Here is a 22683-nt window from a genome sequence, read left to right on the forward strand (position 1 = left end):
ACTACACCCAAACCTCTCTTTTCTAAAGAAAAATGGCAATTTGGCATCATTCAGTTCCTAGGTGTAATTTCTACAATTTCAGTCAGTTTACTAAGCATGAGGATTATGCTTCAACACATAATCCCACTCGCCTATGGAAGTGTAAAACTGTCAGTAGTACATTTTCATCATCTTTTCCCAACATGCTTATTCCTTAAAACGAAACAACTGTTCCTACAGCGGACGTTCATTGTTCCATCCCAATGTGTTTGAAATATTAAAAAAACATGGAGTCATCTTCTCATAATGCCCTTATTAAGATTACAAAGATTACAAAAGAATCCACAAGTATTACGGCACTGTGTGAGACTTATTTGTCATGATCCAAGGGAAGAACAAGACTGCAATTCTGTGCAAAGTTGTGGAAATGGCCTCAGTTCCATGGGAAATGGTATTCCACAATCGACTTCACTAGAAGGATAATTGAAACCTTTTACTTTAACACTGAAAGCATAATTCAATGCATTCTCAAAATTCAAGTTTCAAGATTTGGAGAGATGCTAACATTCTCTTACATAATTAACTAGAAAATACTTGAACAGAATTTTAGGAAGACTATATAAAGAAAGGGAACATAAGCTTTTGTTAATTCCTGCTGAAGGCAACTTGAATTTGTTTCTTAGAAAGTTAACTAAATCTTAGCAGCTAAAATATTTTTAAATGTATGGAATAAAGAAAAGCACATCCATTCTTGACATTTTGGTGAATAAACTAACAGCTTTATTAATGAAGGCAAACATCAGATAATTGTATGAATAGTATATATAAAAAAAGAAATCCAAACTAACAGCATTGTATTTCAAAAGTACTGTACTTCTGTTTCTTTTAAAGAGACTTGTCATCTGTTTTATAAAACAAACAAAACGGGTATTCTTCTCCTAAAAAATTCTGGAAAGATGAAATAGTCAATTTCAAGCTGATGAACTGAACACACCTTTCTTTAAATGCAGACTATTGCTACGGAGCAAATAAAGTCAAGCATCAGAAAGAAGATGTAGGACAAATTCATGAAAGTCAGAAAAAAGGGATGTAGTGAAATTACTGCTAAGTCTTTCCCTCTCATATTTAAAGACCATTCAAAACTGGTCTTCCATACAAATATAAAATAACTGTGAAGAGAGGGAATTTGAAACCATACCCATCTGAAATCCTTCACGATGTGTTTATAATTGCTCTGATTCTCTTACCAAAAAGGTCAAAGTGAAAGATTTAGGAAGTGGAAGGGAATGAAGATGTTCAGTTTCAATGTACAAGTAAGGCACAATATAAAGCCACATCATAATCTGTCATGAAGGATATAGGAAAGGACAAGAATCATACATGGTACAGTAGGACAAGCAATCATATCGACTGAAAAAGTGTGGCACCCAATTCAAAACTCAGACAAGATCTTAACAAGAACAACTGGACAGCATGCTTTCATATGGAGACAAACTCTATAAAGAATCCAGTGTATCTGAAACGAGGAAGAACGTTTTTTGTATTTTTTTTCTTAAATCATAGTAGTACTCGAGTCAAAGTTTATAATTGCTTTTGGAACAATGGGTTTACTTGAGGTGAATTCACAATGCCTTCACTTAAAGTAAGATTCTGGACTTCGTTATGAGCTATCTGTATACCATGTATGAACACAGAAAACCTTTAGAGAGCTCTTCTCTAATGATCTTCGCCCAAAAATACATGCCACAATTTTCAAAAACAGAACATGTACAATTGTTGGGGTTTTTACGTTACCCTTATAAGATCTGTTGTGTGATACACTAAACGTATATATTTTAATGACAATAGAGGAAGCAGATTATTACTGGCATTAAAGTACAACCATTTCTAGACGGTTTTAAATGCCACAGAGTCCCCTGGTTAAAATGTAAAGCTGCACAGCTTGCCTATGTCATCTTTATGATAAAGTTAAAACAGCAAGAGGATTTAACTTTCACTCTACATTTTACTGCCAGGTTTTTTTATTTAGATCAAGTATCGCTGCAGCATTCTGACCAGCCCAGATTTAGCAGCAAATGGCAGGAATCATATAAAATGCAATTTTTTTTTAACAAAGTGCTTTTCTAAGATATACATACATATATAAATAGGTACAAAATAAAGTGTCAACATTAAAAAGCTCAACTATTTAAAAGCTTTTAAACTATTTAACTTAAGTAGTACATATAAAACACTGAAATGCAAGGATATGGAATCTACTAAACAGATTCAAAGTCTTTTTTTTTTTTTTTTTTTCTGAAATGCAAGACCAAAAAATCAAATTCTGGTTTGCAGACAGGAAAAAAGTATCAAAAACCAGAATTCCTAACAGAGCAGCTAGAAAGGGGCAATTTTATAAACCTCATCAGCTGAGTCTCTATCATGAAGTGATTTTCACCTGATTGCAAAACTGCCATATTTTGGAACATGTTTCAATCTACTAAACACACTCTGTCAAAACTTCAGATACTTCCAAGTTATAAGCCTGTGCTCTGCCTTCTCCCACCTGAAGAGGAAAAACTTTAAACAATGAGCTTACGTTCTATTAAACCATTAGATCTGAGCTTATCGCCTGTTGAGCATGAATGCACTAACTAACCAGGTACATTTCCACCAAGCACACAGGAAAATCTTGTGTATCACAGTTCAGCTAAGGTGTTAATCCTTTTCTGAGTTTCCTTTTCATGATGTCAAAGAAGCATATAAGGACATAGTTCAGTTGTTACTGTGTGTTTTAGAATCAAGCCTTTATAAGCTATAGCTTCATATGCTACAGCTTACAAATAGCGGTGAGGGTTGGGGGAATAAAGTAGAAGAAAAGGAAACACACTGTAAAAACAAAATATAATTAAGGAATAAATTCTCCAGGGAGTAACGGAGAAATAGTTGGAGAAATAGATACTTTCCCAGCAGCCAGGTCTGAAATTTTTGGTATTTTTTCTGGGCTAGATAGGATTTTTTTTTTTTTTTAAGTATAGTTTTTAAGCCACCAGTTTTCAGAGTTCAAAACACAAGATTTGAGAATCAACAGTAAGAGAGACAGAATGGAAAGATCTGTGGGGAAGGTTTATAATGCTGCCTTGACACAAGAAATTTCTCATCAAGAGGTAAAGCTTTAACATAGTTAAAACACTGACTAATGAAGCTGTTTTATGTGAGCAAAAAAGAGCACCTAAAAACTAAACGTGTTAATTATTTCTCAGTTCTAGAAACATAGAAGAAGTCACATGTAAGTTTGAAGAAGCTAGTTTGAAAATACCTGTACAAAAATATAAAAATCTATAAATTGTTTTTGTTTTAAGCTTGTGTTGATCTTTGAAAATATTACATGCACAATAATACATTGATTGGAAAAGTGGCAACTAAAGAATTAGATATTTTTAGCTTTTTTTTCTTTCTTTACATATATATATATAATACAATAAAAATAATCTGTATTTTGGTTGTTTGGTGGAAGTATACTACAATAAGCTAAATAAACTTTAATTTTCAAGGTCAAAAACTATTTTACCAATAGCTTACTAAAATGAAATATATTAAAATTTCCTACAATAAGTGCAGAAATAAAAAGACTTACAGACATCTAAATGGCCACCAACTTATCTACTATGGAAGCGAATGAGAGGAACGGCAAAATAATATCTGTATGTGTGGATGCTCCTTCTGTAGATAATTGGACCCAAACAGAAATAAGATTCACAGTTCAGTAAGATCCCTAACCCTGACCTTTTCATTTTTCTGGGTTTTTTTTCCTTTGTTTTTCATACATTCATACAGTATCATGTAAGCTGTGCAAAACTTTACTTAGACTGGCAGTTTGCCATATCAGTTGCATTTGTCTTTGGTACAAAAAATAAAACAATCGCAATAATGTGCAAGTATTTGTCTTCTTCCGGTCAAGTACCGAAATAGGAGTTTTCTAGAGCCATCTTTTTTTTGTTTGTTTTTTTGTTTTGTTTTTTATACAATACACAGACTCTGTGGCATATATCTACATTTCAACATAGTCCTATATACATTCAAAAAATTTGAAAAAGAGTTGGAACAAAAAAACATTTAAACCCCATAATTTCTCCATCTATATATCTTGTTTCTCCTCAGTAGGGTTTTCATCATACAAAATATTACCAGTTTTATAGTTTCCCCAAAATACAAGGCACAAAGAATATGCTTTTTTTTCTTACTTGCACAGACATTATATATATATCTATATATATATTTATATATACCATATTGAGCTCGGAAAATGAACTTCTAATATGGCACATGGGCATGAGTGCTGGGTTGTGCCATGTACAAGTGAGATTAATGGTTGTGGAAAAATCAGAACAAAAGGAATAATTCTAAAAACAATCTAAACGGACTGTTTAAAAAAATGCTTCCTCAATTTTTTTGTGTGGTTCAGAGCATAAACCTGCCACAGTATTTGGCATTTACTAGTATCTTCACTCCTCCAAAACTTGTTTGACTTTAACAGATTTTTGCAATCTGTATCTAAACGTTTACTTAAATGTACACGTTCCAATTCTGACGCCAGTAGCAGTTTTAACCATGGTTTATGCTCTGAAAATGCAATAATCAAGTATTTTGGATCATGCTTCACTTATGCTACTTAGTTCTTAAAACAATGTAACCTAATCAATGTTTACATAATGCTAAACTGACATGCAAAACAGAATGAAAATTTACAATGAATAATGTGACAAACACAGACATTTCTGACCAGTGGTCCAATGAGGCTGATTACACTTTTGATGTTGGTATCCTTAGTCCTACAAGGCCTCCAGTGGGATTGCCTTCTGCCGTCTTCTCTAACACTTGGTTAACAAATTCTGAGGTTTGCCCAGCCACTGGGAGACCTAGGAAAAAGAAATAAGGCACACTTAGGCACAGAAATGGCGATGGCATAGATGGAAGGTGAGAAGTAGGCAGATCTGAGGGTCAGGGGTGGCCCCCAGCTTGATACCAGTCCTAGATGAGTACTCAGCTGCTTGCTACTATAGAAATTCAATCTCCTCATCAGATTAGAGCCTACAGTTTTAAAATGTGTATTTATTTTGAGAGAGATGGGGGGAGGGGAGGGCGGGGGGGGGGCGAGGAGCGGGGGGGGGGGGGGGAGGGGAGAGAGAATCCCAAGTAGGCTCCATGCTCAGCACAGACCCCAACACGGGGCTTGATCCCAAGACCATGAGATCATGACCTGAGCTGAAAACAAGAGTCAGATGCTTAACTGACTGAGCTACCCAGGTGCTCCAGAGCCTATAATTTTTAGATTAGAAAGGTCAAACCAATAATGAAGAATGGTTAATCACCATTTTTAAGTGGGGGAGATGACAGGTAATAGGTTCCAAAAAATAGTCCAAGCCCAAACCCACACCCACCAACAAGCGTTGTTCCCCAGCCCAGCATGTTTGCTCTGTTTTTTCAGCCAGTCTCTTCCAACTTCTCCAGCCTCTGTGCATCCCATGGATGGGTTTCACCCATGTAACTGAAAACTCTGATCTGAGGGATGTTTTCAGTAATTTTTAGAACTACTGGATTAAGTTTATGTTCCCTTTTCATTTTATTTTTTATTAAAAAAATTTTTTTTAACCTTTATTTTTGAGAGAGAGAGAGACAGTGCATGAACAGGGGAGGGTCAGAGAGAGGGAGACACAGAATCTGAAACAGGTTCCAGGTTCTGAGCTGTCAGCACAGAGCCCGACGCGAGGTTCGAACTCATGGACCGCGAAATCATGACCTGAGCCAAATTCAGCCGCTTAACCGACTGAGCCACCCAGGTGCCCCCCCCAACTTTTCTTCATTTTAAAGAAAGTGAATGAATAAACAAAAGTTGGAAGAGAAGAGGGAAAAAAAGGTAGAAGACAGTGTATGTTGAGTTTTTCATCTTCCTCATCTCCTACAGCTGAAGTCAAAAGATACTTCAAATCAATAAGTCAAATAACAGGGGTGCCTGAGTGGCTCAGGCGGTTGAACGTCCGACTTCAGCTCAGGTCATGATCTCGTGGTCTGTGAGTTTGAGCCCCGCATCGGGCTCTGTGCTGACAGCTCAGAGCCTGGAACCTGCTTTGGATTCTTTGTCTCCCTCTCTCTCTGCCCCTCCCCTGCTCATGCTCTGTCTCTCTCTCTGTCAAAAATAAATAAACATTAAAAAAAACTCAAAAAAAAATAATAAGTCAAATAACAGAGGTATAAGCACGTTTTAAAAGTAATGAGAAAATAAATGATTAAAACAAGATGGAAATAGAAAAATATCTAGTCACTGCTCCCAGGAAGAAGTCAAAAGATACTGTAAAAAAAACCAGACAATTGACACTACCTCAATCATGTGACTAAATCTAACATGACCAATAATGGGACAAACTGATATATGTGCCTCTTGATTGATGGAATGAGAAGGATAATCACCTATGAAGATTCTTGCCAAGAAAATTTAACTGCATGTAATCATGAGGAAACAGACAACTCCAGACGTTGGGACATTTTACAAGAACAGCTACCTAGATTTTTCATAGGAAAAAATAAACACAACACTGGGAGACTGATCTAGATTAAAGGAGAAAAATGATATAAATAAATGTAATGCATGATACTTAATGGATCAAAACCAAAAAGGCTCTAAGGGACATTATTGAGACAAATGGGGAAGTTTAAATATGGACTCCATACAGATATTATATCAATGTTGAAGTACTTGGATGTGAAAATGGTATTGTGCCTTATTCTCAAAATGTCCTTGTTCTCAAGAAATACACGCTGAAGTAGTTAGGGATGAAGGGTATGTTTAGAAGTTACCTTCAGATACTTAGGAATAAAAATAAGTAGATATCCAAATAAAGCAACTGCAGCAAAATATTAACAACTGGTGAATCTAGTTGAATGATAAGCAGATGTTCAGTGTCCTATTTCTACTTTTCTTAAATGAAAAGTTAAGGGAAAAAATATATATGTTATAACTAAAAAAGTCAACTCACAAGATAACAATGCAGAGCTTACAAATTATCAAAGAACACATACTAAAACTATAATAATGGATCATATAGTGAATGATATAAAAAGGCAAAAGCCATATGAACAAAGGCTAACAGATTTTTTGATGACAAAACTAAAATCAAACATGTATCAATAAATAAAAAATGAGTTCAACTCACCTATTAAAGAAAAACTCTCAGTCTGACAAATAAAGGACTATATGGTATATATAAAAATCTAAAAGTGAATTTTATAATATGCTTATCAAAATTAAATTTGAATTTAAATGTTTTTAAAAGAGATGTGTCTAGTATGAAGTGATTCAGAAAGACTGAAAATAAAAGAGTAAGCAAAGGTATACTAAGCAAATATAAATAATAAGAAAGCTGTATTTATGATTACAATATCAGACAAGACTGAATTCAGAGAAAAAGCTATTAATAAGACAAAAGAAGTATGCTTCATGATGTAAAGATTACAATTCATAATAAAGATCTACTGGTAAGGATTCCCATTCAAGCACTCCAGCATTCAAAAGCAAAACCTCGGAAAACAGGAGAAAAAATGAAATACATTAGTGGTGGGTGCTCATTCTCAGTTTTACATAGAGTAAATGGACACCCCTACAAAAATGAAAAGGAAAAAGAGACCTACTTAAGATGACCTAACCAACATATAACGGAGTCTTTTTTTTACTAAAGTTTATTTTTTGAGAGAGAGAGCATGAGCAGGGCAGGGGTAGGGGATTCAAAGCTGGCTCAGTGCTGACAGCAGAGGTGGGGCTCAAATTCACAACCTGTGAGGTCATGACATGAGCCAAAGTCAGATGTTTAACCAAGCTACCAGGTGCCCCAATATAATGGGAGTCTTAACATAATAAATGTATCTGCTTTTCAAGTGCCCACAGAACATTTAAAAAGGTTGTAATAAATGTAACAAATATAAATAAATGTAATCATATGTTAGATAGCTTAAAAAAATCTTAAATCACACACAAAAAAAGAATAGTTAATAACAAAACTAGAAAATAATAATATCTACCTTCTGGAAAATTTTAAATCTCTCTCAAGCAATTCTTGGGTCACAGAGTAAATCAAGCATAAAATTTCGAAGTATTCAGAAAACAATGAAATATGACATCAGAATTTGGGATATAGCTAACGCAGCACTCAGAAGAAATTTCAAAGGTTTTTAATTATATAATGAACAAGAAAGAATAAAAAGAAGTGAATTAAGCAACTAACATCTAATCAGAAAAACTGACAAATTCAAGAGCTGGTTTGTTTGGGTGGGCGGGGGGGGGGGGGGGGGGGGAGGAGGAGAACCACCTGTAATTAACCAATTCAAGAAGTGAAGGTGAACACAGTAGACATAAACAAATGAAAATGAAGCACTAGCCACGGATACAGAGGAGTATGAAGATAATTTTAATAAATTTGAGGGCATGGAGGAAGTGGGTAATTTTCTAGGAATATATAAATTATCAAAACTGACTCCAGAAGAGCTTGTAATCTGACATACAAATTATCAGAGAGAACACAGAAAGTTTTCAAAGAGTTAATCACAAAAAAACACACAGGATGAGACAGTTTCAAAGAGTATTCTACCAAATCTTTAAGAAAAAGAAACTCCAACTTATTTAAACGGCTCCAGAGGGGAATTCTGAAAAGACTGTTACAAAGCTGTATAGATTTTTAATCTCCTCAGTTCCCCATATAAAGAGATTAAGCAGAAAAACCATGGAAAACATTAAGAAGTGACAAGTTATCTCCACAAACCCCAAAATCCAAAAGGGTTCAAACAAACTATCAAAAGTGACAAGACCTCCATGGTATTAACATTACCAACATTTGTGTAGGATGAGTCAAAAGGGAGTAATTGGACCTGAGAACAAAAGCATAAAATAGCCAACAGGTTATGCACTGGAAGCCACAGGAAACCAACATGAGAACACAGCTGAAGCCGTGAGGGATTTTTGTCCAAATGAATAGTGAGTACAAGGTGAGTGCAAGGAGCCCGCAGTAAGGTGTTGAGGGGCTGGAGCAGTCTAGCCTCTGTGAACTAAAAACTGACCAACCAGGACTCCCTTGCATGAGAAGAGCCAGGATTGGTAAGAATCAAAATTGAGTAAGACAGGAACAATAGATATGAAAGAAAGAGATGGTGCAGATAAAATGGGAGAGGAGCAGAGAACAAGAAATTTCAGAAAGCAAGCTGCCCTGTGCACCTGCCCTGCCACAAGTTCTTCTTGCCTTCACTTGACTGTGGGCTAGTGACACACAAATGTACCAAAAAAATTGCCTCCCACCCTTTGCTTTTGCATATCACCTCAGCATCCAATAAAGGCACTTGTCCCCAGGTTCCTTTGTTTTTCTCCCACTCCATGTCTCTCTCTCTTCTCTGTCTCTTCCCTACCTGCTTTGTTGAGTCTTCTCCCTTAGTGCTTCCTTCATGTGGCCCCCTTGTGGCATGTGGTGACTTTGTTTCTCTAGGATAAGCTTTCTTCCTGCTCCTCTCCTGTGTCCCCTTCTTGTGGCTAGACTATACACCATCTCATAAATGAATACAAAACATAGTTTTATATTAACAAAAACAGAGGACTCTGTAAAGCCTGAAGTCAGGAAAGCTATTGTGAACCAAACTTTCAAAGTTCAGAAAAACCAAATTCACATACAAATGAATAGAAAAATATCTAGGTCAAAAATCCCATATAAAGTTATTATAAGAAAAAAGAGAAGAATATTCCTACAAACAATGAATATCCTAGCAGATATGACCACAAAACGACCATATATATCCTTTATTATTATCCCAAATGGTCAGAACCTACTATTATTTCAGAACAAACGCAAGGATATTCAAAATGAACTAAAACACATTAGAGAAAATGTTACATGAAGGGACAACATAAATCAGAAATAGAAAAACTCAGAAATAAGGTGACAGAACTCAGAAAAAAACTGGAAGAAAAATTAATTTCTGAAATTAAGAAAAAACAAAAAAATACAAGAGCAGCAAATAAACACAACAATAATGCTTTCAAGAGACATGGAGGTGCAAACAAGAAACAATTTTAAAATAAAAAAAGAAATTAAGAAGCAAAAAACTGATAAAAAACTAAATATACATAGGAAATACCGAAGCTAGGCAAAGAAGGTCCAACCCACAAATAATAATTCCCTGAACAACAAAAACAAAACAAAGCAAGGAAACAGGTCAAATAGTAATATTTGAAAGAGCACAGTACACACATGACAATATCAACCTAAAATGACCAACTCCAAGACAAAGTCTAGTGAAATTACTGGGATTTAAAGAAAAGGAAAGGGGTGCCTGGATGGCTCAGCTGGTTTAGCATCTGACTTTGGCTCAGGTCATGATCTCGTGGGTTCGGGAGTTTGAACCCCCGTGTGGAGCTCACTGCTGTCAGTGTGGAGCCCACTTTGGATCCTCTGTCCCCTCCTCCACTAGTGGTCTCCCTCTCTCAAAAATAAAATAAACATTAAAAAAAAAAAAAAGAAAAAATCCTGTTGACAACTTGGCAAAAATAGCAAATGACCTATAAGGAGAAAAAAAAAACTAGGCAATTATTAGGGCAATTAATAGCTTTTTAACAGAAACATTTTATGCCAAAAAAAAAAACAAAAACGGAGAAGCATATTTAAATACTCAAGGAAAGGGGCACCTGGTGGCTCAGCTGGTTAAACATCCGACTTAGCCTCAGGTCATGATCTCAGGGTTTGTGAGTTTGAGCCCCACGTGGGGCTCTATGCTGACAGCTCAGAGCCTGGAGCCTGCTTCAGATTCTGTGTCTCCCTCTCTCTCTCTCTGCCCTTCCCCTGCTCGTGCTCTCTCTCTCTCTCTCTCTCTCTCTCTCTCAAAAATAATACACAAACATTAAAGAAAATTTTTTTAAAGGAAAGAAAATGTGAGTCAAGGAATTTGAAATTGACCTTTGAGATGTAAAGAGAATATACACATTTATCAACATATAAGGCCTTTAAATTAAAAACTAAAAAGGTAAAAAGAATCTTTACTTGTAATATTAAGTTCCTCCCTCTACCTAATAAAAGAACTGAAAATTATTTTAAAGAACATTAAAGACAGAAATGCACTGAAAGAATACATAAAATTTTAAAACAGCATCAATCCATTTGAAGAAAAAGTCAAGTAAATTCACCAGGACTTCCTATTTGCATACTGAATTAATCTACACGAGGTAAAAAGTAACTGGTTGTTTAGGAAAATATTGATAGTTAGAATCCACTCTTCACCTATGTGTTTTCTACATAAATATAGTTTTGTTCAAAATAAACTTCTGATCTTTCATACTGTTTTTTTATTTTTTTAAATGAATGGTAGTTTTTCAATCTCATCTTGTATTTTGGGTAATTGAGGTGATCTTGGGTTTTTTGTGTTTTTAAAAAAAAATTTTTTTTAATGTTTATTAGTTTTGAGAGAGAGAAAGAGAGAGAGACCAAGCAGGGGAGGGGTGGAGAGAGAGGGAGACACAGAATTGGAAGCAGGCCCCAGGCTCTGAGCTGTCAGCACAGAGCCCAATGCAGGGCTCAAACTCAAACCACGAGATCATGACCTGAACTGAAGTCAGCCGTTTAACCAACTGAGCCACCCAAGAACCCCTTTACTGTTTATTTTCTGTATAAATATACAGTTCTTAGTTTTGTTTCATTTTGCATTACTCTATTTTGATACATATGTACAACTCTACTTTTGAAAAGGTAATTCTGTAAATATAATAATTACATATTCATTTTACTATTCTGTGAACTTATCTAGTAACTATAGGTCATTTCCTAAAACTGAGCAAAAAGAATTATTAATTACTGATAAGCAATAATCACTGAAATGTTATACTGTTTGGAATACCTAAATAGAAAAATTAGATCTATCTTGTTAGCCAATTATATCACAAATAATTATCAGGTTAATATGTTGTGAACATGCAACTTAAGCATTTGACTAATTTTAATTGACTTTGTCATGAAAAAATTCTTCAATTTTCTAAAATATGAATGATGGATTTTAGGAATAAGGTGGAAATAAAACTTTTAAGAAAAAAGAAAAAAACCTAAATGGTTAAGATGTAATATGGTAACATCAACAGCTAACACTTATGGAATATTCAGAATTTATGTGCTCAGCAGGGTGCTAAGTGTTTTATATGCACTCTTCTCAATTAATCCACACAATTGTCCATATTTTATAGATGAACAAAATTAGGTTGAGGGAAGTGAAGTCACTTTCGTAGGGTCCTCATGTAGTATGTAGTAGGGCCAGGAGTTCAATCTAGAACTGATTTCAAATTCTCTGATTTTAACCACTACAATAAACAAACTTCTGTTTTTTGGAAACATGACTTTAATTTTCAGACCACTGGTTTTGCCAGAGCCACAGAGACACCACTAGTGTTTGTTTGGGTTTTTTGGGGGTTTTTTTGGTTTTTTTTTTTTTTTTTTTTTTTTTTTTTTTTTTTTTTGGTAAAAAGATAGGAAACAAGGCATGCAGATCTTAAAATAAAGAAAATGTTTCCAGAAAAATATTCAGAAGTGCCAAATGTTACAATGAGTGTCAAGAAAAAGAAATTCTCAAGTAGGCCTACTGGATGAAGCGATTAGGGGGCCAATGATAAACTATTCAGGTCAGACTACAGAGATGAGAGTCAGATGATAGGGCTCAATGATGGTATATGGAGGCAGTGTGAGCACTGGAACTCAAAGAACTTCTACTCCTGGTTCGGCCACTTATTGATTGTGGGACTCATAAGATACTTTAATACCTTGCTGTGTTTTCTAATTCCTATTTGTAAAACCAGAGTAGTAATACCTCCTTCACAGAACTGTGAAAGTAAATGACTAAACAACCTTAGCAGACAGGTCCTAGGTCATAGTAAGTACCCAGTAAATGTTAGCTGTTTATCCCTTCCGAACACCCGAGGAAGCCCTCTTTCCTGGCCCTTGATCTCACTTACAAACCTTCTCCTTTGGCCTTCAAGCATAAATGTTGCCAAACTTTATGAAACTATTTTGCTAATATCTATATGCATTGCTAATTTTACCAATGATTTCCAAACTGCCTTTCAAATATACTAGAATATTTTACCTTCAGTATGAACACAATGCTGACAAAGAGAAACTAATAATTTCAGAGACCATCAGAAACATGCATTGTGGACACATGCATGGAAGCATTCAATCTGCATTTATTTTTAATCAAAGAAAATGCAATCATTTTGGTAGCTGTGAGAAGTATTTCTGTATAAATAGAAATAAACTGTTCAATGAACCATGAGAATCTATCCCAAAAACCAAGAGCACACTTTACACACTGTATGTTAGCCAATTTGACAATAAATTATATTAGATAAATAAATAAATAAATAAATAAATAAATAAATAGAAATAAACTGTTGCTCACTTCACTCCATGGAAACATCTTGATTTCTTCACAGCGATTGCCACAATTTGTTATTTTTTTCTGTTTATTCTTGGTCTTCCATTTTTAGACTAGTGACCAAGTCTGTTATTCAACCCTATATCCCCCCACACTGGGCCATAGAGCAGGCACTGAAAACACTTTGAATGAATTTATAGTAACTAAAAGTAAGAAAAATTGTCTTAACAGAAATGTAAAAAAATTCTGAGATATTTACAGTTTTAAGAAAATAGAATGATTTATAGTGTTTGTTACTCTAGAATTCAGGTAAGGAACTAAATAATTATTAAAAAGAAAGCTCTAGGGGCACCTGGGTGGCTCAATCGGTTAAACGGTCGGCTCTTGGTTTCATCTCAGGTCATGGTCTCACAGTTTGTGAGTTCGAGCCCCAAGCTGGAGTCCCCACTGACAGTGAAGAGCCTGCTTGGGATACTCTCTCTTCCTCTCTCTCTCTCTCTGCCCCTCCCCTGCTTGCTCTCTCTCTCCCTCTCTCTCAAAATAAATAAATAAACTTAAAAAACAAGTAAGCTCTAATTCTTTTGAGTGACCTGATTCAATACACAATCAGCATCCTGGGGAAAAATGAACTGGAAGAAAATTCTCAGATAGCTGAAGTATGTCACTCTACATAATGACTACATAAGAACCAGTTTTTAAAAGACCGTCCTAGAATAAATATTGTTAAAGAACATATGAAACAGCTGAACCAATTTTATGATGCTTCAAGGTTCTCACAGATTGCACTATGCTGCAGTGTCCTGGGATGCTACTCCCAAGGTGATCTGCTCCTATGGCCCCTAAGCTCCAGCACCTCTAGAGTTCTCATGTCTGTATTATCTCCCTCTTTCCTCCATCAGGTATTCCTCTACTTGATTTCTGGATGCCTGCCTCTCTGTTCCTCCCCATGTTGTATAATCTGTCCAGGGAAAACCACACAACTAAGTTTATTAGAATCCCGTGAAATGTACTACTGAGTAAATGTACAGATAAGAACCTCCACCAAGGTACAAATTACAGGCTTGACAGCTCAGGGATCTTTCCTTTCCTCACAAAAGGTAAAGCTGCTAGAAGTTCATCTTTCCTAAGTGTTAAAATAGTTCAGTAATGAAGTATAAATAACAAATTGTGGTAACCAGCAATACATGTTTATGAATGCAAAATCTCAAAAGACAAAACAACTCGTAAAGAAAAGTAACTACAATAAAAGCATTTGGGGTTTTCCTTAAAAGAACTTAGTATCTCCTTAAATCATATATCTTACACTACATGTTACTGTTATTAATTTTTCCAATATTCTTCTTACCAAGAGTATCCTTAATGAGCATTTCAAGCTTCTGCCCCATGTTGGGTCCTCTCTCCTCTCTTGGATTCTGTACTCGATTTACAATCTCTTGCTTGATGGAGTTGATTACAAACAATAAATTATCTGTAAGACAGAACAAGACACTTGGAACACGTCACTGACATGGAAGAATTTGCTTTTTATTATGTAGTAACAGTTATTTGGTTAAAAAATGGAAAATGTGTAAGAAAATATTAAGTAGTAATGGTTATAAGCTTTCTTATCCAAAGGGACTAACTTCAAATGATATGCCATTTTTGATAACACACTGTAGACACGTATCAATGTCTACTATCCTATAAGCAATTTCCTTACTTGTCTTCATGGCTTTAAGACCTATGATAGTGCCTGTATATCAAATCATAGATGTTAATACATGTTTATTAAATAAATCAAATGAAGTCCTTCAAGTCCTCCAAAGACAAAACTTTAAAAACAAATATCCCCACCTTAAGAAGCTTTAAAAGAAAAAAGAAGGAAGGAAGGAAGGAAGGAAGGAAGGAAGGAAGGAAGGAAGGAAGGAAAGAAAGAAAGAAAGAAAGAAAGAAAGAAAGAAAGAAAGAGTTAACCAAAAGTAAATAGAAGGAGAGAAATCATAAAGGGCAGAAATCAATAAACAACACAAACATAACAAGAGAGAAAAGTAACAAAGCCCAAAATGGTTCCTTAAAAAGATCAACAAAATTGATATCCACTCCCACCCCCAACCAACCCCAGCTAAATAGATCAATCACCTATATGATTGATTGGAATGAAAAAGGGGTTCCACCTTTTGGATTGACATGGAATGAAAAAGGGATTCATTCACTTAAGAATCTAGAGCCACTGAAAGAATAATAAGAAAATACTATGCCAACAAATTCAATAATTTGGTAAAAAATGGTCACATTTCTTGAAAATGCAACTTAACAAAACTGACACAAGAAGAAATGAAAAATCTGAACACCCTATTTGTAGTAAAAGTATTAATTTATCCAAAATTTATTCCCAAAAGAAAACCCAGAGGGTTTTAATGGAAAACTATATCAAATATACAACGAAGAAACAAAATTGATCTTATCAAACTTTTCAGAAAAGTGGAAGAAAGATCATGGCCTAATTCATTCTATAAAGACAAAATAGTCCAAATACCAAAACCTGACAAAGATATTACAAAAAAAATCACAGACCAATGTCCCTCTTGAATATAGACATCAAATTCTTAACAAAATATTAGCAACAGAATCCAACTTAAAGTTTTGGAATAGAATCTTATAGAATATTTGTAGTAGACTCTAATATACAAAGGGAAACTAAATCATAACCAAGTAGAGTTTATTCTAACAATGCAAGGTTGGTTTAATAATCAAAAATCAATTAATGTAATTCACCATATTAAGAGGTAAATATATGATGTTACCAGAATAAAGGAGGACAACATGACTGTTCCAATAGATGCAAAAAAGAGCATATAACAATATTCAACACCATTCAAGATAAACGAAACTAGGAAAAGAAGAGAACTTACTTAAAGTGATACAGGGTATCACCTTACAAAAAAGCCTACCACCAACATCATACTTTAAGGTGAAAGGTTCCCTTCCCTGAGATTGCAAACAAGACAATCACCATGTCTATCCAATGTCTTAGATATTGCAATAAGGCAAGAAAATGAAAGGCATAAATATCAGAAAAGAAAAAAAGAAAAAATATCAGAAAAAAAAGAAAAAACAGCCTGGGTGGCTCAATCGGTTCAGCATCCAGCTCTTGGTTTTGGCTTAGGTCATGGTCTGACAGTTTGTGAGTTCAAGCCCTACATCAGGCTCACTACTCTCAGCATGGAGCCCACTTCAGATCCTCTGTCCCCCTCTCTCTCTGCCACTACCCTGCTTTCACTCTCTCTCTCAAAAATAAACATTAAAAAAACACACACACACACAGGAAAGAAAAAATAAAGCCATCCCTATTTGCAGATGATGACTGCTTAAACAGAAAATCCCAGGGCATCTACATACCTACACTGGAACTAATAAATTTAGCAAGATGACAAGATACAAGAATAATATATAAAAATCCATTTTATATATTAGCAGCAAAGAGTTTTTTGTTTTTTTTTTTTAAGTTTATTTATTTTTGAGACAGAGACACAGCATGAACTGGGGAGGGGCAGAGAGAGGGAGACACAGAATCGGAAACAGGCTCCAGGCTCCGAGCCGTCAGCCCAGAGCCCGATGCGGGGCTCGAACTCACAGACCGCGAGATCGTGACCCGAGCTGAAGTCAGACGCTTAACCGACTGAGCCACCCAGGCGCCCCCAAAGAGTTTTAAAAGTAAAAATTCACGGGCACCTGGGTGGCTCAGTCAGTTAAGTGGCTGACTTCAGCTCAGGCCATGATCTCACGGAGAGCCTCGTGTTGGGCTCTGTGCTGACAGCTGGGAGCCTGGGGTCTGCTTTGGATTCTGTGTCTCCATCTGCCTCTGTCCCTCCCCCAATCACGCTCTGTCTCTCTCTGTCTCTCTCTCTCTCTCGCTCTCTCAAAAATAAACATTAAGGGGCGCCTGGGTGGCTTGGTCGGTTAAGCGTCCAACTTCGGCTCAGGTCATGATCTCACGGCCCGTGAGTTCAAGCCCCGCGTAGGGCTCTGTGCTGACAGCTCAGAGCCTGCAGCCTATTTCAGATTCTGTGTTTCCCTCTCTCTCTACCCCTCCCCTGTTCATGCTCTGTCTCTCTCTGGCTCAAAAACAAATAAACGTTGAAAAAAAAAATTTTTTTTTCAAATAAATAAATAAACATTAAAAAAAAAAAAAATAAGGGTGCCCAGGGGCACCTGGGTGGCTCAGTTGGTTACGCATCTGACTTTGGCTCAGGTCATAATCTCACGGTTTGTGGGTTCAAGCCCTGCGTCAGGCTCTGTGCTGACAGCTCAGAGCCTGGAGCCTGCTTCAGATTCTGTGTGTGTCTCTCTCTGTCCCTCCCCTGCTCATGCTCTGTCACCTCTATCTCTCTCTCAAAAAAGAAATAAACATTAAAATTTTTTTTTAAAAATTAGGGGTGCCTGGGTGGCTCAGTTGGTTAAGTTAAGTGTCTGACTTTGGCTCAGGTCATGATCTTGTGGTTTGTGAGTTCAAGCCCCACAGAGGGTTCTGTGCTGACAGCTCAGATCCTGCAGCTTGCTTCAGATTTTGTCTCCCTCTCTCTCTGCCCCTCCCCTGCTTGCACTCTCTCTCCCTCTCTCTCAAAAATAAAACATTAAAACAAAAAATTTAAGAAAATAGATTTCAAAAACGATTCCATTTACAGAGCACCAAAAAATATTAAATAGCCAGTAACAGAACAAAAGATGTTACGCATTCTACACTGAAAGCCATAAAACAAGGCACAAAGAAATTAAGGAAGACCTAATAAATGGAAAGAGATACCAAGTTCATGGATTAGAAGACTCCATTTTGTTAAGATGGTAGTTCTCTGCAAATTGATCTACAGATTGAAAGCAATCCCAATCAAAATTTCAGTAAGCTTTTTTGTAAAAAGAGATTCCAAAATGTATATGGTCACGTAAATGACACAGAATAGCCAACATAATTTTGAAAAAACAAAATTGTAGGATTAACAAGGACTTAAACTTACCCGACTTTAAGATTTACTATAAAATTACAGAAATCAAAATAGTTTGTATTCACATAAAGGTAGACAAATGATCAATGGAACAGAATACAGAGTCCAGAAGCAGACTCATACATATAGGGTCAACTGATCTGACAAAGATGAAAAAATAAGTGAATGGGAAAAGGAAAATATTTTTAATGAATGGTGCTTGATCAACTGAATATTCATATGGATAAAAATGAACATCAATTCTCACTCCACACCATAAATAAAAATTAACCTAAAATGGACCATAAACCTAAATGTAGGACCTAAAACTATAGGAATGCTAGGAGAAAACATACAAGAAAATATTTGCATTTTGAAGTTGGCTAAATTTCTCAGAACACAAAAAATATAAAATATAAAAAGAAAAATTGGCAAATTGGGAGTCCATCAAAATTAAAATTTTTTGCTCTTTGTTAGCTCTTGGGGCTATCTCAGTTTTCCATGACTTGGTTCATTTTCCACTTGGGGATGTCTTAGGGATGTCCCTCTCAGTGTGGTCTTTTATATTTGGGTGCTTGATCTTTAGCAGAAATGATGAATTCATTAACTCCTGTGTTTAGATATTGTTAATCCTTTTCCCTCTAACTGCCAAGTAAATTCCATTTTAACATCTTAAGTGTATAAGTTGTTGAATCCTAAAATAAAGGGGCTAGGGAAGATGAAGGAAGGGTTCTGTGCTGTGCTTAATTCTATGTAGTACAAAACATACAATGCAGAATAACTAAGACCTTCAGAATACAGATAAATCAAAACAGATAAGGATAATGCAATATATCTTTCATAAAGTTTAATTTAAGGTTGGCAATCTACAGTTCCAAATCCCAAATTCTTTTTCAAATGTCACAGATTTTTGAATCACAAATTCCAGGAACTACTCAGCTAATAGGTGGGTGGTGAGTAATGAGTGTTCCACAAAACAGTTAACTGACTGACAAATATCTCAAGGAATCAAGGGCACCACTCTCTTGAGGGATGAACCAGAAACCCTAGGAAGAATTTTCAAACTACATGTGGCAGACTACATGAGAGCATCTCATGGGGTTCTGAAATGACTACTAATCCAATAGTTACGGCTGGCTGTTCTTTCCCAGAAACTGGAGAAGAGAAGGGAGGCAGAAGGGGAAGAGAAATAAATGAATGAGAAGATCCTCTTCCTCCATGCCGACTAACTGAGAAGAAAATGATAACCTTTAAAGACAGGCCTATTCCTACATGAAAACAGAGGCTTTATTAGTTTTGGAAATAAGAAAAATTTAAGGCAGCTATCAAAAATCAATGAGATAGAGCACATCCAGAAACACTCCAACTGGCCCTTAGCAATTCCCCAGGTGTTCCCTAATCCAGAATATACTTACATTACAGACCCAAAGCATGTGTGTGGAGATGTAAATTAGCATATACACAAATGCACAAATCTACAGGCACACAGATACACAAACTTATAGTTAAATACATAAATTGAACAACACACAGATAGATGCCTACAAGTGCCCAAGGAAACACAGAGCCAGAAGGCTCCCAAATGGCCCATCATATCTCCCTGCAGTGTAAGTCATCTGGGTTCCAAAATGAAATATGAATGCCTATGGTATTGTAATAATTATGTGTATATGTACTCACAGAGCTCAAGGTCAGAATGCTTCAACAGCAAGAAAGACTAATAGGAAAATGAGTAGATTTCTTTTCTAACAAACCAACTATTGTTTTACCTAACTCATTTATCTGATGAGAGTTCCTGAGTGGCCATTAATAAATAAAACCATCAGCTCATTTCACAAGTTGTAAACTTCACAGTAGGAAATCCTCTTTCTGCCCTCACAAGTGGAAGCAAGATAATCAAGATAAAGGATTAAGAAAACTGCACAAAGTTTAGTGAGCACCTACGTGCCAGACATTGTGCTGACTTCAGAAAATCTCTGGAAACAAATAACAACTGGTCATTTTGCCACTGATCCACTTTCAGATACAACATAGCCCAAGAGCTGTCCGGTGAAGAACATAATTTTAGAGGCAAAAGAACATACAAACTCTTATGATACCCGCCTTAAGGAATAGTAACAGAGCAAGGAAGAAAGGAAGAATGGTTCTTATTACAGAAGATCAAGACCAGAGCTTTACAAACCTCTAGAGTGCTGAAAAAGGGTTCCAGGTGTTTTAAATAATAATCCTCTCAGTCCATAAGGGGCTTCCCCTCCCTTGAGCAGCCTACTCTGTTATATTCCAGGATGTCTTAGAGATGATAACTTTTTACATGTACCATGTTGTAAAAGACGGGGGGGGGGGGGGGGCACTGATCTAAGCCAACAGTTCCCAAATATGTGCTAAGATAGTTGCCTAGAGTAATCTGGAGTAGTGTTAAAAATATGGACTCCTGGGTTCTACTTGCACAGACTCCAATTCATTGGATCTGGGGAGAAGCCTAGGGATCTATATTTTAACATGTACCCAGATGATTTTTAAGGAGCCATCAAATTTGTAAAACACAGATCTCAATTATCCACTCAAATAGACATTAGTCAATAAAACTGGCTAACCCAGCAATACGATTGTAAAATGGAAGTAGGAGATTATTGTGGTCACAAGTATACAAGCTCTCTAGGGTAGAGAGGAAATTTGGCATGGGGAGCCACAGATACACTCACTAAAAGGAGAACATGAATGAGTAAGAGTATGTAGCTTACTGAATGGATGAACAAAAAGGAGGCTGGCCTAAAACTTGGCAGAATACAGGGAAAGCAAATAACAAAACCGAAGAAAAAGAGAGTGGTTGGCAAAATAACAGGAGGTTAATTAAATTCTTAAAAGTTTAGGTTTACCATATTCTGTGTTGAGGCCCCATAATTTCACTTTATTAGCTTCATACTGGGCTTTTTTCTTTAACCGACAAGCCCTGTGAAAGGAAGGAGCAATTAGTTCACTTATTTTTTAAGTGAACATTCAGAATATACTTCTTTTTGCTGCTGTCAAACTATTTTCTAATAGCAACCGAGAATCACTGCCTATTGATGCTTATATCAAGGAACTCAGTTTCCAAAAAACACACAATACAGTCATTAATCCAAACTGATTTTTAAAAAATTTTACCACACATCCAAAAATAAAGCTATGATCAGTACACTAAAATAAACAAACAAAAACTGACAATACCAAAAGAATGTAAAGTGAGTGGAACCATCATATGTTGCTAATTGGGATGTAAACACTACTTACTGCTACTTTGAAAAACAGTAAGTTTTGTAAAATTTACTTTATTACTTCAGAAATAGATAGTTTGGCAATGTCTTATGAAGTTGAACATGTAGAGAGAAATGCAAACTTATGTTCACACAAACACCTGTAAGTGAATGTTTATGGTGGTTTTATTCATTACTGGCAAGAAGCAGAAACAACCCAAATGCCCCTTCAATTAGGGAATGGATAAACTACAGTGTATCCCTACAGAGGAATACTACTCAGCAACATGGATGAATCTTGAATTCCTCATGCTAAATCAAAGAAGCCAGATTCAAAAGGCTACATATAATTCCATCTATGTGACATTCTAGAAAAGGCAAATCTGTGGGGACAGAAAACGGATTAGTGGTTGTGAGGAATTAGGGGTGGGAGAAGGAGTTCGCTTTACAACGAGGCATGAGGAAATTTTTTAAGGTGATGGAAAATATTCATTATCTTGATTGTGGTGGTGTTTATGTGATTGGGTATGTCTGTCAAACCCATAAAAAGTGTACATTAAAAGGGATATATTTTACCTCAAGTAAATTATATCCCAGTAAAAAATCTGACTTACCACAAAACAAAAATTAAAATTATGACAAAACTTTTCCTTGCTGTAATATAATGCACTTGAGAGTCCTTTCACCTCTCCCCTTTAAAAGCATAATACCATCTCTTGGTACTATGAAGCATAAATGAAGTATGAATACCATCTTTTATTTTCAAAGGAAAAATTATAATACTCTTATTGTAGTATTTATAAAAACATATGTTGACGGTCATCCATAAAAGCTCACTTAGAATCTATAACCTCACCTCCTAGACTTTATTCACACAGGTGAACATGATTATCATTTACCTGGAAGCCAGCTTATTTTTTTCCTTCCTTGACCTTGGCCGGGCTGTTAAGGGAAGCTCACTGACTGGAGTCAGATCACTAATCACCTTATTCAGTTTCCGTAGTTCATTGCCTATCTGGAGTAGTTTTTTAGGGTTTGGAGTCAGGTCTTCTACATCAGTTCTCCGTGACTTTTTGACTGCATATTTTCCT

The 22683-nt window shown here is 35.9% G+C and overlaps 1 protein-coding gene across 2 annotated transcripts in view; it reads right to left on the bottom strand.

Moving 5' to 3' along the window:
* Window positions 1-1090: 1090 nt before the first annotated feature.
* The window catches only part of CREBRF (CREB3 regulatory factor), a 55364-nt gene continuing 33771 nt past the window's right edge, over window positions 1091-22683 (bottom strand). For both annotated transcript variants that reach the window (XM_042992152.1, XM_007082793.3), the window contains exons 6-9: window positions 22492-22681; window positions 21236-21309; window positions 14747-14869; window positions 1091-4877 (exon numbers count right to left, since the gene is read on the bottom strand). In XM_042992152.1, the coding sequence (XP_042848086.1) occupies window positions 4762-4877; window positions 14747-14869; window positions 21236-21309; window positions 22492-22681 (503 nt within the window). In that variant the 3' untranslated portion in view covers window positions 1091-4761. The remainder of the gene's footprint in view (window positions 4878-14746; window positions 14870-21235; window positions 21310-22491; window positions 22682-22683) is intronic.

The sequence above is a fragment of the Panthera tigris genome, chromosome A1, assembly GCF_018350195.1.
Source record: "Panthera tigris isolate Pti1 chromosome A1, P.tigris_Pti1_mat1.1, whole genome shotgun sequence".
Lineage (NCBI taxonomy): Eukaryota > Metazoa > Chordata > Mammalia > Carnivora > Felidae > Panthera > Panthera tigris.